Genomic DNA, 21,838 nt, shown 5'->3' on the forward strand with positions numbered 1-21,838 from the left:
TTATGGATGTTCATCACAGTTTCTTTTTCTGCACACAAGAATTCAATAACAGCACACAGCTTGTAATGTGAGTTGTATGTAGATGGCATTTTGACACTGTACTATGGCTCTGCCATCTGCCGGAATGGTTTGAAACTTCACCAGCAGATAGAACAAACATCAGATGTGGAGCACCAACAAGGATATTTGTCTATGTACCGTATTTACTTGAATCTAAGCTGCACTTTTTTTCCAGTTTTCCCAATTTAAAAAACCGCCTGCAACTTAGAATCGAGTACAAATTAAGCAAAAGTTCTGAAAAAGGTTGGTAGGTGCCACCACAACAAACTTCTGCTGTCGAATATATTTAGCGCTACACAGGCATGCTTTGCGGGCACAAAGATAAATACTGGTGCCAAAACCTTTGCCTCTGCCTCAGGAAATAAATTAAAAAAAGGTATAAGATGAGCTTTTTTTCTCCGTCCCGAGTTTTGACCACATTATCCCATCAAGTAAATAGAAATTCCTTATTGTTCATCTTCGAATGGTCCGCCCCCGGTAGCTCCGCTCAGGGACTGGGTGTTGTGTTGTCCAAATCATCATCATCCTCATCATCTCATCCCTATCGACGTGCAAGTCACCAAACTGGCGTCAAATCAAAAGACTTGCACCAGGCGAACTGTCTAAAATCTTCGAATGTAGCAGCCTTTCAAATATTTCTTTTGCAGAAGAAAGTTCTAATCGTGCTGCAGGTCTGCAACTGATGAGAGCAACATCAGGCGATGGCAGCACAAAAGCATTTAGTGGGCCAATATGCGGCCAATATAATGCACTAGAAGTGATTTTAAATGAATTTGAGGAACAGTGTCAGAAATTCCTGTCTGTGAATGCCGAAATTTTAAAAATTAAGGCACATGAAATTGTCAGAGAGCAAAAAACTGAAAATTTTAAGGCAGATCGCAGCTGGATTGATCTGTTTATGAAGCGCTGGGGTTTTTCACTTCGGAGGCAAACTTCAGTCGCACAGAAGCTGCTGAAAAATTATGAAGAAAAACTTTTGGAATTTCAGCACTTCGTAATTAGGCAGCACACAGAAAAGCAATACCTTCTTGGCCAGATAATAACTGCTGACCAAACTTCCACATATTTTGACATGCCGTCAAATTATACGGTTGATGCCAAAGGAAAGAAAGACATAAGTGTTCTTACATCAAGGGGTGAAAAAACAGCAGACGTCCGTCATGCTAGCTTGCACAGCAGATGGACATAAATTACCCCCATTCATAGTTATCAAGCAAAAGACTTTCCGAAATCAGAAGTGTTTCCAAAAACTGTAATTGTACGAGCAAACGAAACTGGGTGGTTTTCGGAGAACATGGTACTGGAATGGATTAGGCACTTGTGGAATCATCTTCCTGGTGCAATGCTTGGTCTACGCAGTCTGTTGATATTAGATGTGTACGCAGGCCATACAACACCTGCAGTAGAACGAAAATTAGAGGAAAGCAAAACGGACTTGGCAGTAATTCCAGGCAGGATGACGTCAATTCTGGAACAACTTGACCCCTGTCTGAATAAACCATTTAAGGACAAGCTTAAATGCATGTACACAGACTGGCTTTTAAAAAGCGATAGACAACTGACACCAACAGGACGTGTAAATCGCGCAAGTTTGTCGCAAGTGTGCCAATGGATTTATGATGCATGGAAGTGTGTACCAAATCAGACTGTGCAACAAGCATTTAAAAAATGTTCGATATCCAATGCACTAGATGGTATAGAGCACTAGATGGTATAGAGGATGATGCTCTGTATGAATAAATGAGCAACAAAGTATTGAGAGAGTGCTTCAGAGTCATGACTGTTATTTTAAACATTTTGTATAAGATGTATTACAAACATAATAAAATTTTCTTTTAAATTTCAGAGTTTAGTTTCTAAGTTATTTTCATTCTTATTTTATAAGTGTTGCTACTCTGCATTGCACAGGATAGAAAAGCGTGGAGAGCTGCATCAAACCAGTCTGTGAACTGAAGACAACAATAACACACACTGCATTTGAAGTCATCACTGAAAATGTACTATGGAAATCCGACTGGCAAGACTGTTTGGGATGTATGTAAATATGGTCAACTCTACGTTCTGAATTTTTTCTTACCTGTGACAAGAGATGGTTAATAATAGGAACTTTTATGAATCGTGAATCACATGCAGTATTCTCTTCACCATAAGAATAATATGAATGTAAACATTATGACTTGTATTCCTTCATGTTTGCTGCTATCTCATTTAAATCCTGTCTGTCTAATAAACTACGAAACTAGAGTGAGACAACAGCAAACGCCGAAGGATATACATATCATGTCATGTTTATATTCATATTATTCTTATGCTGATTAGTGATACAGTCGGAAATGAAGCATGGCAACTTACTAGATTTTTAAATCTAAGATGACTAATTTCTGTGCAGAATGTAATGTAATAAAGAGGCACCTGCAAAGATGTTCAAACAGAGAAAAATTTTCCCTAAACTCTCGTTCAGAACATCGTCTATCATACGCACTCTATTATTTGGTTCTTGCTGATCATTGTCAAAGAAAGCACCAGTAACAAATAGCATTCTCTTGCCATTGTTTCACTAATGAGACAATTACTCTCTTTTTTTTAATTGTAAGTGGCAGTAGTGCGCACAGAAGCAAGCCATCCCGCGAGCGGCGACAGGTCGTAAACACTCATTATCTGAATGAGACAAACAATGCATGACACAGTACAATAACACATTTTCAGCTTAGAATGACATAAACACCTATAAAAAAGAGAACGGCACTTATCAGATCAAAGCAAAATAAGCAATCAATTCAAACCAGACGAAGCACATGAAAGAGGAGGGTACCCGTATAAATATGGACAGAGCACCTAACGCATAGCAATGGTTACCTGGTAAAGCTTAACTGCAAAGCTTACAACTCGAATCAAACTACTGTAGCTGTGTCTTCAGCCATTCGACCTAAATTGTGTCTCATGTTACAATGGACCAGCTTTGTTTCGATTTGGAGGTGCGGTCTAAAACTTTTCTCTCCCCTTGAATTTTGAGTCTCAAATTTCGGGTGTGGCTTAGATTCGGGAATTTTTTTTCCCTTGATTTCCAGTCTCATTTTTCAGGTGCAGCTTGGATTCGAGTAAATACGGTATATTAAAGGATTAAAAGGGGGGGGGGGGGGGAGCATTACTTACTGAATGCCCGTCATACATTTTCTTTCAAAAAAGTATGGATTTGTACTCTTTTAGGGTTTTACTACAAGTATTGTTACTTCTCATAATTACATGTGTACGTGTAAAGAAACTAAGGGCACTTACTATATCCAAAGTATGAAACTTTTTAAAAAAATTCCACTTACTCCCTCAGTGCGGACTGATAACAGATTAACACTTCTTCTCGGATTTTAGCATTTTTGTGAGTAAATGCTAATGTCAACTTCTCAAACAAGTAATATGGTGATGCAATTTCTCTCTCCAAAAGTTTCAGAAGGAAAAGCTGAGCTTTCTCCCTCACGACTTCTTTATTGTCGCCTGAAATACAAACATACTAGATATTATTATTAATTCCTTACATATCTACTAATCTGAAACTAATGCCATGACCATTTTTTCTAGCTCTGATACTTTTTCAATATACATATTCTTACCAAAAATTAATTATGATAACTGTTAAAATTATATTGGAATAATTATTGTGAAGTCACTTAGACTTGCAACGTCCACACCACATACACTTTTCTATACATATCATAAGCTCAAAAGTCATTCCCAACCATACACAATTACAAACTTGTATTAAAGCATTGACATCTCAAACGCTAGATAGGTCATTATTTCACAGCATACTACATTTTTTGGTAAACTCTACCTACTATAGCTGCATAACACTTAATGTTAGCTGCAGCTTGTAGTCTTTTTGCAGAGCCGGCCAAAATATATAAAATATGTGTCTCAATAATAGATTACAGAATTTAAATTCTCAGGACACATTTCAAATATTTTCCACACAAATTTACTTAATGACAGACAACACTTTTGGAACTGTTGGATATAGAGTGATGTTTTTCAAACTGGTAATAGCTAATCTTAAGACTGTCCCTTCAAATGCCTGTTAGCCCCATGTATTAGAGGTTTGGGTATTTGCTTCTGTGGATTACAGTTCTTACAGAGGTACTGAATGTTCTGTCCAGTCAGCCTACAGGTGACCTACCAACGTGGACACGATTTTCACATCCTGCTACTTACAAGTGAATCAACAAAGTGGTTGAACTTTTTCTATCAAATTTCTGTCTCTGTATATCTCTATTACACTTTACCATGTCTACGAATATTTAATATTAATGTTTTGGTGGTGGTGATCACAATTTTTTGTTTCTGGCATTGGCATTGGAAATTCTAACTGCCATAGGAAAGGCATGCTAAGTTTGTAAATACCTCACTAGAGTGCATAAGACTACAGTAACCTAAGTGGCGCCACTAGAGCAAGTTTCATGAGTGATTAAAAGTAATAAGCATACAAAACATGTTGCAAAGAATTTTCTTGCTTACAGCATTTACGGGATAAAGCTCTCTATTTCTTGCTTCAACATTGTTTGCCTACCAACAAGGAATCTAAAGCTTAATGCACAACACTGGACAAAGCACTTATATTCCCTGTAGTAAGAGACATTAGCATGTTCTTTCCCTGCACGCATAATCTAAAACAGGTTATATCATATGGACTATTCATATCATCACACTGGTCGATCAACAGTATGAAATAACACAGAATCCTACATGTCATGGCATACATAGTTCATTTCTGGAAAAAGTGGACAAAACATGTTCTTTTCCTGTACTCTTCCTTTTGATTCTACACAGCATTCTACTGAATTGATTTGAAGAATGTTACACAAATATCTTTGACATGCTTTTCAGACACCCATCTATTAAATTACAAGCATCACTTCCTTGTAGTTTTGTCTCTTCCTGAGGCACACCTCTGGAGCCTGATGGCTTCTCAAGATCAACTGTCCCCTCCTCCTCAAGACCAAGTAACATGTTATTTGCTAGCGTACACAAATTTTGTCAAGGAACTTGAATGTCACATCTTGTATCATGGTCCAATCCAAAATAAAATTAAGATGAAATGGATGCAGCCTTATCACTCTGTTCAGACAAATTGGATCTACTTTCTCCACCACTCACTTCTTGTACTGATTCAGTGTTGTGGTCACTAGTAGTCATATGTGATCAATTTCACCTCGTCCTCCTCCTCAAGTCACTACATAATACAATTCTTATATTTTGTCATCTCTGTCTTCTTGCGTTTGGACATTTTACTCGTTATACACACACTGATCAGCCAGAACATTACGACTACCAACCTACTATCGATATACACTCCTGGAAATGGAAAAAAGAACACATTGACACCGGTGTGTCAGAACCACCATACTTGCTCCGGACACTGCGAGAGGGCTGTACAAGCAATGATCACACGCACGGCACAGCGGACACACCAGGAACCGCGGTGTTGGCCGTCGAATGGCGCTAGCTGCGCAGCATTTGTGCACCGCCGCCGTCAGTGTCAGCCAGTTTGCAGTGGCATACGGAGCTCCATCCCAGTCTTTAACACTGGTAGCATGCCGCAACAGCGTGGACGTGAACCGTATGTGCAGTTGACGGACTTTGAGCGAGGGCGTATAGTGGGCATGCGGGAGGCCGGGTGGATGTACCGCCAAATTGCTCAACACGTGGGGCGTGAGGTCTCCACAGTACATCGATGTTGTCGCCAGTGGTCGGCGGAAGGTGCACGTGCCCATCGACCTGGGACCGGACCGCAGCGACGCACGGATGCATGCCAAGACCGTAGGATCCTACGCAGTGTCGTAGGGGACCGCACCGCCACTTCCCAGCAAATTAGGGACACTGTTGCTCCTGGGGTATCGGCGAGGACCATTCGCAACCGTCTCCATGAAGCTGGGCTACGGTCCCGCACACCGTTAGGCCGTCTTCCGCTCTCGCCCCAACATCTTGCAGCCCGCCTCCAGTGGTGTCGCGACAGGCGTGAATGGAGGGACGAATGGAGACTTGTCGTCTTCAGCGATGAGAGTCGCTTCTGCCTTGGTGCCAATGATGGTCGTATGCGTGTTTGGCGCCGTGCAGGTGAGCGCCACAATCAGGACTGCATACGATCGGGGCACACAGGGCCAACACCCGGCATCATGGTGTGGGGAGCGATCTCCTACACTGGCCGTACACCACTGGTGATCGTCCAGGGGACACTGAATAGTGCACGGTACATCCAAACCATCATCGAACACATCGTTCTACCATTCCTAGACCGGCAAGGGAACTTGCTGTTCCAACAGGACAATGCACGTCCGCATGTATCCCGTGCCACCCAACGTGCTCTAGAAGGTGTAAGTCAACTACCCTGGCCAGCAAGATCTCCGGATCTGTCCCCCATTGAGCATGTTTGGGACTGGATGAAGCGTCATCTCACGCGGTCTGCACGTCCAGCACGAACGCTGGTCCAACTGAGGTGCCAGGTGGAAATGGCATGGCAAGCCGTTCCACAGGACTACATCCAGCATCTCTACGATCGTCTCCATGGGAGAATAGCAGCCTGCATTGCTGCGAAAGGTGGATATACACTGTACTAGTGCCGACATTGTGCATGCTCTGTTGCCTGTGTCTATGTGCCTGTGGTTCTGTCAGTGTGATCATGTGATGTATCTGACCCCAGGAATGTGTCAATAAAGTTTCCCCTTCCTGGGACAATGAATTCACGGTGTTCTTATTTCAATTTCCAGGAGTGTAAACCGGTCAAGGTGACAGCAGCATCACCTGGTGAGGAATGACTGCTAGTCAGACACACGCACGGCGCATGTAGTATCTGTGAGCGTGCTGTCCATATGCAGAATGGGGAAGACGCGTGATCTATTCGAGTTTGCTGAAGAGCAGACTGAGATGGCCTGGAAGCTTGGCATGAGCATTTTGGAAACTGCATAACTTGTCAGGTGTTCAACGAATGCTTTGGTGAGTGTCTCCAACATGTGGTGAAATAAAGGTGAAACCATGTCCAGACATTGTGGGGTTAGGTGGCCACCCCTCATTACAGATGTTAAACCTTGGCTGGGCAACTGGTAAACCAGGACAAACGACAAACTGTGGTGGAATTACCACCAGAATTTAATGTTGGGCAGATTACAAGTGTGTGTGAACACACAGTGCACCAAACACTATCAATGATTGGCATCTGCAGCCAATGACCCTTGCATGTGCAAACGTTCACCCCACAACATAGGCAAGCGCTACTGAAATGGACACATGACCATTGACAGAGGCAGAGCGTTGCATTTTCTGATGAATCCTGATACCTTGACCTTTATGCTGTTGAGAGGGCATGAATCCATCATCATCCACAGAAACAACTCCTTGACACCTGTACTGCCAGACTGAGACAAGCTGGCGGCAGCTCCATTACACTCTGGGGAACATTCAAGTGGGCATCCATGGGTCCAATGGAGCTCATGCACGGAATCATAATGGCCAAGGAGAATCGTACAATGGTTGTAGTCCACGTACATCCCTTCATGACGATCATGTTTCCAGGTGGCACTGGCATTTTTCAACAAAATAATGTGCAAAATGACAAGTTCAGGAGTGTGCTGGAGGGGTTTAAGGAACATAGTTGCAAGTTCCAATCAATGTGCTGCCCCCCCCCCCCTCCTCCTCCAACTTGCCAGACCTGAAACTGATTGAACACATCTAGGATGTGATTGAATGTGGCGGCAGCACTCATCTGCTGCCCCCCCTCCCCCAAATTTACGAGAATTAGCTGATTTTTGTGTGCAGATGTGGTACCAAATCCCTCCAGCAACCTACCAACACCTCGCTGCTTCTGTGTCATGATGTGTCGCCGCTGTTATCCATGTTTAGGGTGGACAAACTGGATGTTAGGTATGTAGTCATAATGTTCTGGCTGATCAGTGTACAGGAATGTAGATAACAAATGCCACCCAAGCACACTACTCCAAAGAGAATTTATTTCTTATAACTGTAGACAGGAACAGCAGTGTGCTAGTGCTGCCACAACAGGCATCAACAATAAATATTCAGCTTCTAAATGGTGCTGGTGCGAGTCCAAAAATCAACACGCAGTGTCACAAACTCACAAAGAATATCGCAAAGGGGGGGGGGGGGGGGGGACCTCTTACCCACATGGTTAATCTAGGGTTTACTAAAACATTCAATACTGCTTTGCCAATGCACAACCAAACTGTCACTTTTAAACCTAGCCCAGACCTCAGGTTACAATACATAATTTTTTTACCACATCTAAGATTTTGTATTCGCATTTGTTGGTTTCACCAACACACAACCAAACTATCATCTTATAATCTAATCTAGACTTTGGGCTACTCTACAGATCAATCTGTCACTGCAAAAACTAATAGACACAAACGTGGAAAAAATTGCAATAAAAAGTAATGAGAGTTGTATGTATGTAACCTCTGAGCATGAGCTGCCTTTGTTTATTACTACTTTCACTGTTCAGTAATTGTAACCAATGTGCTTCTCGTAACATTGCATGTGTTGGGTTCACTGAATCACAACTGAACTATCATCTTCCAACCTAACCTAGATCTCGGGTGATACTACAGATCAGTCTGTCATCACAATCTTCATTCCATAGTTGTAATTAAAAATACAGAATCTGTGAAGGAGGGAATTAAGAACATTTCACCTCCAAATGTAACAGAAACTGTGGTAACAGAAACTGTGGCCTATGTAATGTATGCAAAGAAATGGCAGTGAGTAATCAACTGTACTAGCAACAGTGTGGAAGGTACAGGAAAATAAATAATGTGTACATGAAGACAGTAGCTCTCACAAAATACGTAAATAAGGCTGGCTCATTTTGGCTTCAAATATAATTCAAACAATGTGCTGCACTGTATTGTGCAGTGCAGTGATCTCTTATTGTTGTCAAGTGCAGTTAGTGCAAGCACTTTTAGCACTGTCTTTAAAAGTGATTTTATGCTTCACTCTCACATGAATGAAATTTTTGTCTGTCGCTCTCTCACTAGTATGACTCGACACAGTTTGAAATAAGAACTGTGCCTGTAAAAATGTGCTCTTTTGTAATATTGAGATATACAGCTATTGTCTGATGCGGTATTACTCCGAAAAAACATTTGTAGGACACTCGCTTGTCCTGTTCGTATAGTATATCTGCCTGAGTGTCGTTTTTAGGTGGTTTCCCATGCTTATTTAGGCAAATGCAGGCATAGTTCCCAAATTCTGCCTCAGTGAACACGAGACACAAACAGTTAAAATACGATAAGACAAAAAACAAAGTCTAGAGAATTCAAATACAAACGGCGCACATGAACTCCATGTCATAGCTTAAACTGACAAGTGGGGCGACAGGAAGTGCATCTGGCAATGAGGTTACATAATAAAATACAATTAGTGAAATCTGCACAAGTGTACCCTTTACTATAGGGGATAATTGATATGGAAAAGTAATGGCCCACTCTTCATACCTCTAAACACCCATCTTTTAGCTGTTCCTGCTGAACTTTCTCTTACCAAATTGTGACTCATCAATTTCCTCTACACTACCATATCAATTAAATTTTTCATTCTGCTAGAGACCAACTGCAGCATAAATGTCTCAGCAGAAGTACCTGCAATCAACACTGTTTTGTTTCAGTACAACTACCTAACTACATATGATGCCATTTCTGAGCACACACCTCTCCCCATACACACAACCACTGAGCAGCAAACAGCTCAGAAGGCTCGATTTAAGAGAACTGATATCTATAACACACTGAAGAACTGGAAACTACACAAAGAACTACCACCACACCACAAACAATTTGCAAATAATATCCAATAGTTCCAATTTTGGAGCTCAAAATGCAGCATCCCTTTCACACCTACAACACTAAGTAACATTTTCACTGGGCCAAATTTAAAATCTGATGACTTACCTAGTCTGTCAACCACAGGAGATATTACCATATGCAAATACGGTTTGAAATCTGTACCCATTCGATCAGCAAAGTTTGTCAAAACATCAATTGAGTTCTGTGACACCTGTAAAATATAAAATGAAAATTAATGGGAGGAACAAAAGGTAACCACATAGCTGAAGTGCTGATAGGCACATAAACAAGGGTGAAAATGCTGTTGACCACACAATATAAAATCTTTTAAAGTGCATACTGTGATTGTGCAGGCTTGCCAAGTGTGATAATTCTTGGTAGTCTCCTTGGGATACAAAAATCAACACGACTCAATATTTCAGGAAGCCATCTGTCTGCTGCGTTCAGGAGGGATGTGCTGGCTTTTAACTAAATGTATTGTACTTATCACTTTCATCTCATTGGCCAAATTATTATACAATTTAATCACTGATAAAAAATGCTGTTTTCAGTTTTTTGATAAACAAATCAAACAATGGAAAATCCAAGATGAAATGTACAATTGCCTGAGACTGAAGTTTTGTGTGTGTGTGTGTGTGTGTGTGTGTGTGTGTGTGTGTGTGTGTGTGTGTGTGTGTGTGCGCGCGTGTGGAGGGGAGGGGGGCACATTGGCGTGTGTGTGTGGTTATCGTCTAATTTTGTTGAAGGCCTTACTGGCCGAAAGCTGTATTTGTGACTGTCTTTTTGTTGTTCCTATCAACAACTCAGAATTTCCGCTGTATGGTGAGATATACTAATGTTTTTCCAGACTGTTCGATGAAATCACTCGGTACAGTGGAGATGCCTTTTTAAAAAAAAAAAATATTTCCTCAGAATGAGCTTATTAGTAACTAATTACTATTTTTGGGCCTTTTCTTATTGTTTGACAGAATTACGTCCATTTTTTGTGTATTTCATTCCCAGAAAACACTGAATTGAGTGTACATAAGAATAAAAAATCGCCAAAAGGTACTGACTGTTACCAAAAGCGTATAACATGACAGTGGCATTCTCTGTGCCAGTATCTCCATTTGTTAACTCTAAACCAACTGACTGTCAATATTCATCCTTAACAACTTTGTTTGCTACACAAGCTATAGATTTATTGTTAACACTTAATGGGGCAGTTGGTTCCCTCCTCAAGCTTAAATTCGTGTTACCTTTTCCCCTTACATTCAAAGTTAATTTAATAATACTGTCAAAATGTATGTCTCTTTGCTGTTTCACTGGCATTCACAACAAGAAAAGCCAGTGCCTTTATCAGTGACTTCAATGTTACAGTTATCAACAAAGAAACATTTTCCTCCGTGCCTTATCCTGTTTGGAAAGTCAGTTAAATGGTGTCCACACTGTCAACTAGATGAGCAGTACACACACAAAATGATTATTTCTCATGGAGTCAAGCTTGGTCAGCTCAATGGCTCACATTTCAAAATGGTTGAGTGAAAGCATTACTATTTATTGTGAGCAGTCGAATTGCTGGATAAAACTAATCTATAATCAGGCACAGCATCAACTGGTAATAACTGTTCAAAGCAATCACAACGCCATACTGGCTAACACGACATCACCTATTATTGGCCATCTAACAAAAAAAGCTATGCTTTCATTAGTTTACCAGGGATGCACGTGCAGAATGCCACACAAAATGCCTTTTTTAACAGCTACAGCACAGAATGCAGCATCTTCACTGCTCTCGTGCAATCACCCATTGAACCACAGTGGTTCCAAGCATTAGTTCAGTTGAGCAATTAAGGTATCATTTTTTTGCAACAATGTTGGAGGGATTCAGATATGAGGCAACACAATACATGGATCCTGGCCTATTTTTAGGTTGGCAGCAGTCACATGTGCAAGGCATTGTTGAAACATTAACTAGCTGAATGTTTTATCTAGAGAAGATAATGTACAATTTTATGTATCTAACTCATCACTTTTGTAACAACAGTATAAATGCTTAGTGAATATTTATTACTACCTCTTGTAAAAATATTTAACTTACCTTACTATTGCTTGACTGCATCCAGGGTACCATTGCATCCATGAAAAGGCCGATGTCTTCACATTCTAAACTGTTTTCTGGGTTTGATAAGTAGGCTAGTAAGTTATTTGTAACAGTTAGTTTTACTTTTGTATCTGAGGTATCTAACAGTTTATTAAAGTCATCTAAGGATTTTGAAGCAGCCATTTTCTTGGATTTCTTTCTTTGGAACCTGAAACAAAATTAGAAATGTGTCATCTATTTCAATTCTGGAAGAAAAATATGATTTACCAAATTCAACTTTTAATATGACAAAAATAAGCTGCAAAAAAGATTTAAAGTTAAGAAGAAAATCAACAACCTCCAAACATAAAACTTCTGTTCACAATTCAATCGATGTAAGTAAACTCACTACACACATTGTATTTTAATTGCAGATCTCTCTAGTCTGGTATTTTTAGGCTTGCTTGGTCACTGACTGGACAAACTATACAACACCCCATTTACAATACAACAAAAGATTTTAATATGAAAACAACAGGATTTTCACACCCTACGTATTTTCATGCCCTGTTGGTTCCTTTTTCTTCTTTTTCTGATTGATATAGGGAGCTGCATTCTGCAATTAAGATGAGGGCAAGTGTAGCAAACAATATTCATTATTTCATAAAAAAAGAGCTAATACTACACGTCTTAATGTTTGAAGAGAAACTAATTGGTCTAGTTTAAACCTACTCTATTCCTACAATTAATTCCTGTTACATAACACACACTTAACATGAAGTTTGGGAGACATAAATTAGAAATTTGAAGTGGTCATTACCAGAGATTAAGAAGCTCTATAGAAACAGAAAGGGTTTTGTTGGTTACCTGCAGTACTGCAAAATCAATACATCAGTACCGGAGCATAGTGACACTGAGTGTGTGAGAATTAACCCCCTCCCCCACACACACACACAAAACAGATGAGCCAAAACATTATGACCACCTGTTTAATAGCTTTTTTTTCCATTTCTAAAATGAAATGCATCATTGATTCTGCGTATCAGGGACCCCAACAGTTTGTTGGTAGGCTAGTGGAAGTATGTGGCATTATATGTCTACATGCTGATCATGTAGTTCGTGTAAATAACGGGATGCTGATTTGTCTATGCAGTGAGGCTACCTGATAATGACCCAGATGGGTTCTGTAGCATTACGCTAGGCAAATGTGGTCGCCAAGACATCGATGTGAGTTCACCATAATTCCTTAATTCCCTCAAACCACAGTAGCACAGTTCTGGCTCCGAGACATGGAAAAGTATACTGCTGAAAGATGACATCACCATTGGGGAAGGCATCCTGCATGAAGGGATGCAGGTGGTCACAACTGTCAGTGTGTCTTCAATTACTACCACAGATCCAATGCAAGAGTAGGAGAAAGTCTCCCATAGCATAATACTGCTCCCACCATCCTGTACCCGTGGTACGCTGTACATTTCAAGCCACTGTTCACCTCAATGAAGGCATTTGTGGAGACAACCAGTTAGCTAGTGCAGCAAAAATGTGATTCACCTTAAGAGCTGATATGTTTCCATTGATCAACAGTCCAATCCCTGTGTCTCGTGCCCACTGCAAACGTAATTGACGATGTCATCGGGTCAACATGTGAACACACAGGGGTGGTCTGCTGCGGAGCTCCATGTCCAACAATGTATGATGAATGGTGTGCTCCAAAACAATTGTGTGTACACCAACATTGTGCTCTTTTGGTAGGGATGCCTCAGATCACAATCTATCCTACTTTATAGAACAGACAAGTCTCCGAATCACACATTCTGTGAAGAATCATTGACATCCAACCATTTAGCATCTAGTGGTAGTTTGACTGTCCTCCTCCCTCTTTCCATAGATACTCACGCCAGTAGCACATGAACATTCAACCAGTTTCTCCATTTTGGAGATACTCATTCACAGGCTCTGCATAATAATAATAATTTGCCCTTTTTCAAAGCTGCTTGCCTCAATGGATTTCCTTATTTGCAGCTCACGTCTTCACTACGGTGATCCCCAGTCTGTGTCAGCTCTCCTTACATACTTTTGTTACCGTGCCATGTGCCTTCAACGGCACCAAGCGGCATCCAACATCACAGTGGGCAGAGATCATAAAGTTGTGGCTTATCAGTGTGTGTATGTGTGGGGCGGGGGGGGGGGGGGGGGGGGATGATCTCAGATCAATACCAAATAGCTACAGAATTATTTGCAAACCAAAATTAGATAAGCTTGTTAGACGAGGTTATGTGGATATAAAATAATGAAGCTACAGCCACAAACTGCTTGCAGTTCATTCCTAAATTTAAGAGCAATGTGGGCAAGTTATCTGATAACTTTCTGTTGTGTCAGTTTGCCTTTTTATTGAGATACCTAAATGCTGAGGTTTGCATATCTTGCTGTCACACTGCTCAACATATTCCTTGCACTGTGACAAATTTTTGCCATACCATCTGCAGCAACCCAGCTTACCATACACAACTTCTCAATTACATTCAGTGGTGAACTGTCAACAGCAGCCAACAATTAAGCAGTGTTATTTATAAAAGTGATTCACAGAATTGAATCGTATGTGCTTGGTTGGTTGAGCTTGATGGAAGAGGGTGTGTGGTATAAACCTAATCAAGCTTCAGATAAAAAAAAAATTTTCTCCATGTGTGATTTTAATTGTCATACCAGATGCAGAAGTACTGATACAGGCCACATTATTTAATGATAGAAATGGCTGATAATATAGAAATTATTTCTCCTGCTTTCTGCATTTCAGTAACTAAAAGATTCAAAGTCTCAAGTTTTAACATGTCTAGCTATAACCCATACGACAACTGAAGATTCTTGGTAGTTTAAATGGGCTTTGAATGGTCGCTTTGCAAGTCTGCAAATGTAAAATGATTTTGTTTATGTTTTTATGGCAATGTCTCTGTGCTGGCACAGTCGAAGTTGGAGCAGCCATTTGCAATTTGGGGCTGAAAGATGGAAACAGCATTGGTAGCTATTGGAGATCTTGTCTGGAGCATAGAGCATAGAACTGTACTTTGAAGACTGAATTCCTCCCTCCAGTTAATGTTCTTTTCACAAGAGATGTGATGGCATGACTTAAAAAAAAAGACTCAAATCTGCATTATAAAATGCATAAACAAGCTCACTTTCAGAAGTTCAAATTCCCACAATTCACATCATTACCTTCTGCATGCCTGTACCAAGTAACTTGTCCATTTTTTGCTATTAACAGTTCTTAACAGTATATAATTAACTTTCCCACTCATTTAGGCATACATACTATGTATAAACAAGTGTAAATTTTGTGGTTACTACCCCATAAGTTAATGGAGGTACACAATCATATGATTAATCAACGTGCTAAATTACATTGACACTGCTGGAGTTGGTATTTGAGCTTAACTACACATCTATAAGATGTTATAAATAACGCTCTTTCCTAAGCAGTTTTCGTAACGTGTGAGCAATTATACCAGTAAGTCTCCACAGTATCCCAGTACCACACTTTTCATGCCATGAATCTGTCATACTAAAAGATTACACTTTCACAGTGGAAAATCCAGGATAGAATAATGACAGATAATAAATGATAGACTGCTACTCACCATATAGCGGAGAGGAGACAGGCACAAAAAAAAAAAAAAAAAAACTACTGAACACAAGTTTTCGGCCAGAAGGCCTTCTTCTGGGGGGGGGGGGGGGGGGAGGGGGGGGGGAAGAAGAAAAAAAAAAACACACACACACACACACACTACTATCTCTGGCTGCTGAGGCCGGACTCATTACATATTTAGTTTCTACTGCAACAATTAGTAGTGCAGTATGGACACTATCCAGATTTTTTACAGGATGCATATTTTCATGGTTTAAAAACCACCACAAACGTTTTATGACAATTTAACTATAATCAGTACTTGACATTTCCCTGAATTCTTGAAAACTCTACTACTTCTATCAGAAAGTAAGGAAGATTAGGATTTATTATACCACCATGATAAGGTTATTAGAGATTAGAGTTAAGTTCTGATAGCACAAAAATAGGGTTGGAATTTGTTCTGTCCTTAAAGCATACCATCCCAGTACTGTCTTAATAAAATCAGGGAAATCAAACAAATCTATATGTTGATGGACATACAAGAATTTGAACCAGGCCACTCCTGAATGTGAGACCAATACCTTAACCTTGTTTGGTCCCTCAGTCAGATCTGATTGTGTAATTTTATTTATGAAGTAATAAGTGGCTGGGTAGGTCAGTTCAAAGATCAGAGCAAAGCAAGGAAATACCACCAAGTCTAGTGATACCATAGCTATTAAAACATTGTGGTGTTCAAACTGATGTTTGGATTTAGGACAGGTGTATCTTAAAGAAGTGATTCATCAATTCCTATTTTTCATTCATAAGCCGTAGCTAACAACACAGTCTAAACTGTATTTAAATACAATATATTAAATCATGTTAATGTTCTAAGAATGATCAATAGCTTCTGAAACATATATGTCGGTGCAGTAACATCAAACAGCCAGTAAGTGTGACGTCCAGCATACTGAAATCTTCTAGGTACCTAAGGGTTTACAGTGATGTAAAATGACTCGCAAGCATTTTTGGCGCATTGAAATGATCCACACAAACAATATGAACTATGCAGTACATAACTGTTAGTACTTTATCCTGGGTTTCTTTTTTATATTAAAAAAAAAAAAAATCAACTACATAACTCTTCCCAGCAGATTTTATTACTAAGTTCAGTAGCAACTAAAATATATTTTACTTATAAATTTGATGGTGATGTTTATTTCAACAACTATGTCACCCTTTTTATAGCCACAAATCTGTTTAAAAGTAAAAGTTAATTTCCCTGAGCGAAATGATTTGAAAACCTACATACAAATTGCACTATTTCAATTGCAGTGGAGAAAAATTAGTTGACTGAATGATGGCAAATGCTTCACTATTCTGTGAAAAGAATAGCACTTCAAAAACAAGAAATTATTTAATGAACTAATGTTAATTTTGTATTAGGTCACCAAATTACTAATGTGAACAAACACTTTTGATGGTATATCATCTTACCTATATAATAAACACAAATGGAACACTTCCATCCAACAAGATTGCTGAAAGGAATGAGCTCACAAGCAGACATTACTTTATTCTATACAAGTGTTTCACCTAAGATTTGAATGCTTCTGCAATGAACATCTCAGGTACCATGACTACCCAGCACAAGTAAATTTTGTAGCGGCTTTAGCTTAAGAAATTACAGTGAGAGATATATTAAATGAAGTAGAACCACTCTGCTCTCATTTTTTTTCTTGTCTAACTTTTTATTACTGGTGATAGCACATTAACACACGTAAACAGAAAAAAAGCATCTGCAAATACTAACTATTTCCTTCTTTCGAAAAGTAGTAAATAAATATTTTAATTGCAATGTAATTTCAACTCACCTGTATCAAGTAATTTATTGCACCAGAAATGCAGCTAACCGTGAACTGGATAGATAGCAAGCCCTGAAAATCATATATACAACTTAAAGTTTCGCTACATCCAAGAAGGATATTATTATTATTATTATTATTATTATGAGAAAGTGATTTATGGTACAATACTGACTCATTTTTCACAGCAAACCTGAATCTCAGATTTACTTACATACACAACAACGTAAGAAAGAACGAATATAGATGTGAAATATCGTGACAAACTAAATTATGTTTAGAGCATACAATGATAGTTAACTCCTAACAAAATTTCTCATCAACATCATTTGGTTGCAGATGATAAGCTATCTTTAATAAATAACACACAAGTGGTCCTGAAAAACCATGCAAACAGAGTGTAAAGATATTAACAAAAAGAAACAAATTGTTTTTTTGAAATAAATATCCACATAATTTAGTAATCATTTAGTAAAAATGTTCACATTACAGATTAAATAAAACAGAAACCCACTGATAATGGCACAGAGATGCTGAAACATGTTTGAGAACTTGGAAAAAAAGGTGTTTTGCATCCAACAATACTGCACACACCTCTTCAAAGATACTCGAATGCCTCTACTCTTTCCAATACACATTCTCTTTAACCATATCATATTCAAGTAACAGTTCCCAAATACACATCCATCTCATTACAACTGCATTTGTATTAAAACTTCCATAAAACAGCAATGCTTACAGTACTATCAAAATTTTCTGCTATTTCAAAAACAACATACAAAGGATATGCCAAATGCTTCATCAGTCGACATCCACAATATCATTCAAAGGCATACAGTTGATAAAACTATGAGGAAAAACACAAAGAAGAAGAAAAAATGGACTTCCATCAGCCAACTATGGAATATTCATTATACCGTATCACTTTTTATCCACTTTGAGATCTGTACTTAAACTGGGGCGACAGAAGCGTCCGATCCCATGCGTCGGCTTTGACCCGTGACGTAAGGGTGTTGTCGTGTGTGATGCCATGACGGCGCGGAGATTGGTTTGAGTGTGGCTGTCTCCAGTTCTGTTTTATCTTATTTTATTTACTTTTCTGATCTGTTCGTTCTATCTCGTGAGATTTTTTTTTTTTTTTTAAATTTAAAAACACTTATTACTTATTTTAATTATCTGTTTCTTCGAATTTCTGTTTTAGTTTATTATATTTAACTTTCTGATCTGTTCGTTCTATCCCGTGAGATTTTTTTTTTTAGAAAAAAAAAAAAGACAAAAAACACTAATCAGCTACTGAAGCATCTTCTATGGGTTGCAGGGGTTACGACCCCTGGGGAGGTGGGTGGATATTCATGTGTGGCTGCCTTCACTTACACGTTGTAGCTACGCAAGGTGTCTAAATTTGTTTATATTTAGTTTGCCCCCCACCCAAAACACCCTATTTCCCGCGCTTGTCCCGTTAGTGTCATTAGGCTTCTTGTGGAAAGTGTGTGTGTTTGTTTTTGTTTCCGCCATATTTGTGACGTCATGGGTCAAAGCAGACGGGTGGGATCGGACGTTTCCGTATTTCCCTTAAACTGCAGGAACATTCACCACAAGACACAAAATGATGCAAGTCACACATCAACGTAAGAACACCCTTACTTCTATGCCACAAAAAAATAAATCCAATAGCATGACAGTTTACAAACATGCAGCTAAAATAACATACAACTAAATGGTAACAATTACATATCGGGGGGGGGGGGGGGGGGGGGGGGGGGCTTCTATTTTTCAGGGTTTGTTTTTATAGCAAAAAATTGGTTAAATATGGCATAAACATAGACATTGGGTTATGCTATAGCTCAATCTGTTACCACAAACTGGATTTGGCATTCATACTTTTTGGCTTCGCCAACTCAAAACTAAATTCTTACCTCCTAACCCAAACCCCAAGCTAAGCCATAGTCAATCTGTCACCACAACCAAAATTTCAGAGAAGGGAGGGGCACCAACAGCACACTCTAGCCTACACTAGTGGAATGAGGTCATGAAAAAGAGACATGCAAAGTACTCTACAAGCATCAGAACCTTAACCACCATACAAATGGAACAAATTCTTATGTTTGTTTAATACTGTAACTGAAAACCTGATACATTAAATTACATGTTTCTATGATTATTGTGCATATTCTGTGAGTATACAACAATCAACGAACATGTGTAATGATTATTCACCACTGAACCTCTGACAAAAGAAGCAAATTTGCTATGAGATATAAATAGCATATAAATTATCATCATGTACACACTGGCATGCCACAGCAAACAGAAACTCTCCACAACTAAGTAACTACAATGACAATTTCAGGATGTCTGCAGTAATTTTCTATCCATAGGCTACTGTTAACAAAACTGGGAGGAATCAATTTCATAGTAAAGTAAGCAGCAGTAGTTCATAATATCAGAACAGAGGATTACTGTTTTCACTTTTTATTCATGGCACTGTCTATACTGTAAAGCTTACGCAAACATAACAATGAGGCTGTTAAGAACTCCTTTGAATTAGAGATTTACATTCAAAGTTATGAGGCCCCAAAATCTGATATACATTCTCCCTTAAACTTCGGCACATGCAAACACCTACATGACTGTCAGCAGTGTGCCTGTCTGCTTACAATGACAAAGGTATGTAAACAGACTACTACTTGAAAACTGAATTCATTAAATATGTTCCATTATTTTTCTGCATCGCTGAATATCAGTTCATGAACGTCTGCACTACAATGACATCACACTAGCACTCATCTGTGGTAATTAACAAGCAGAACTAAACAAGCAATGAAATCACAGAAGCAGACAAATGAATCATGAATAAAGGCGAGGCCATATTTGATTACTGCCACCACTAATAAAGGAACTACTAGGAGTACTACTATATGACTTTTAGGAGTCCCATACTTTTCTATATCAACTGCTGAACAGACAACCCTACTACAAATAATAGTTTACCATGGTTGTGGACCATCACTTACCTTATAGAGAAAGGTGAGACTGAGTGATGGCCCGTTTCTTTTTCCTGCATTTCACACTTTCGCTATTATTTCCATTAGTAGTTATTATAACTTTTTAAACAGTAAATTAATTCTTTTGTGTAAAGATGCACTTAAAACATTTATTGGAGAGTTTAGTCAATGACAACTTATACAGAGGTCATACACACAAACTGTATCAACCTGAAAGTTAGCACAGAATTGTTGACAACTTTATCAATCATACTGGGGCAGGGGTGGATTAGCGGTTGGTCTGTTTCTGTTTTTATTTCTCTGACGACAAAGGTAACTGATTTGTTCATAATGCACTGTCCACAATAAACAACGGGAGAGCAATTTCAACCACAACGATACAAATACATACAAGGCAGAATCGCCTTATTGATAGCACGTGAGAGAACAAGAAAAATTCTGTGACATAGCAATCCTAAAAGAACACTTACAGTTTTCGCACCCTGCTTAATCACATGGCTCTTTCGCTTCGTGACGTGCCTCAATTTGGAGCTGCTTTATAAATCGGCACTTAACTAAACCAACATTCATTGGTTTGTCCACATCCCAGCATTTTGCAGAAACGATACACTTAAAGCACAGGTGAATCAGCAGTTGTCATTATTTTGTTTTGTAAAGAATGCCATGCTTCTGCTACTGTTCTAAATGATAGTCTACCATTAGTATCGGTTTCCTTATGTTGTTAAGAAATGATGGTACCGGAACTTTGCGCGCCTCTACTAAAGCAGCCTTGCCGAACAAATGTACACAACTATTCCAAAAGCAATAATAAAACACTGAGGCTTGTGAAGTTACTTTGTGAAATCATCTACACAAAGCTACACTCCTGGAAATGGAAAAAAGAACACATTGACACCGGTGTGTCAGACCCACCATACTTGCTCCGGACACTGCGAGAGGGCTGTACAAGCAATGATCACACGCATGGCACAGCGGACACATCAGGAACCGCGGTGTTGGCCGTCGAATGGCGCTAGCTGCGCAGCATTTGTGCACCGCCGCCGTCAGTGTCAGCCAGTTTGCCGTGGCATACGGAGCTCCATCTCAGTCTTTAACACTGGTAGCATGCCGCGACAGCGTGGACGTGAACCGTATGTGCAGTTGACGGACTTTGAGCGAGGGCGTATAGTGGGCATGCGGGAGGCCGGGTGGATGTACCGCCGAATTGCTCAACACGTGGGGCGTGAGGTCTCCACAGTACATCGATGTTGTCGCCAGTGGTCGGCGGAAGGTGCACGTGCCCATCGACCTGGGACCGGCCCGCAGCGACGCACGGATGCACGCCAAGACCGTAAGATCCTACGCAGTGCCGTAGGGGACCGCACCGCCACTTCCCAGCAAATTAGGGACACTGTTGCTCCTGG

The 21,838-nt window shown here is 39.6% G+C and overlaps 1 protein-coding gene across 1 annotated transcript in view; it reads right to left on the bottom strand.

The window, feature by feature from the left end:
* LOC126471163 (uncharacterized) overlaps positions 1 to 20,723 on the bottom strand; it is a 253,999-nt gene extending 233,276 nt beyond the window's left edge. The window contains 5 exon segments of the mRNA XM_050099266.1: positions 3,378 to 3,549; positions 10,008 to 10,113; positions 11,983 to 12,193; positions 17,440 to 17,502; positions 20,445 to 20,723. Of these exon segments, the coding sequence (XP_049955223.1) occupies positions 3,378 to 3,549; positions 10,008 to 10,113; positions 11,983 to 12,168 (464 nt within the window). The 5' untranslated portion in view covers positions 12,169 to 12,193; positions 17,440 to 17,502; positions 20,445 to 20,723.
* Positions 20,724 to 21,838: the final 1,115 nt, after the last annotated feature.

Source organism: Schistocerca serialis, chromosome 3 (genome assembly GCF_023864345.2).
Source record: "Schistocerca serialis cubense isolate TAMUIC-IGC-003099 chromosome 3, iqSchSeri2.2, whole genome shotgun sequence".
Lineage (NCBI taxonomy): Eukaryota > Metazoa > Arthropoda > Insecta > Orthoptera > Acrididae > Schistocerca > Schistocerca serialis.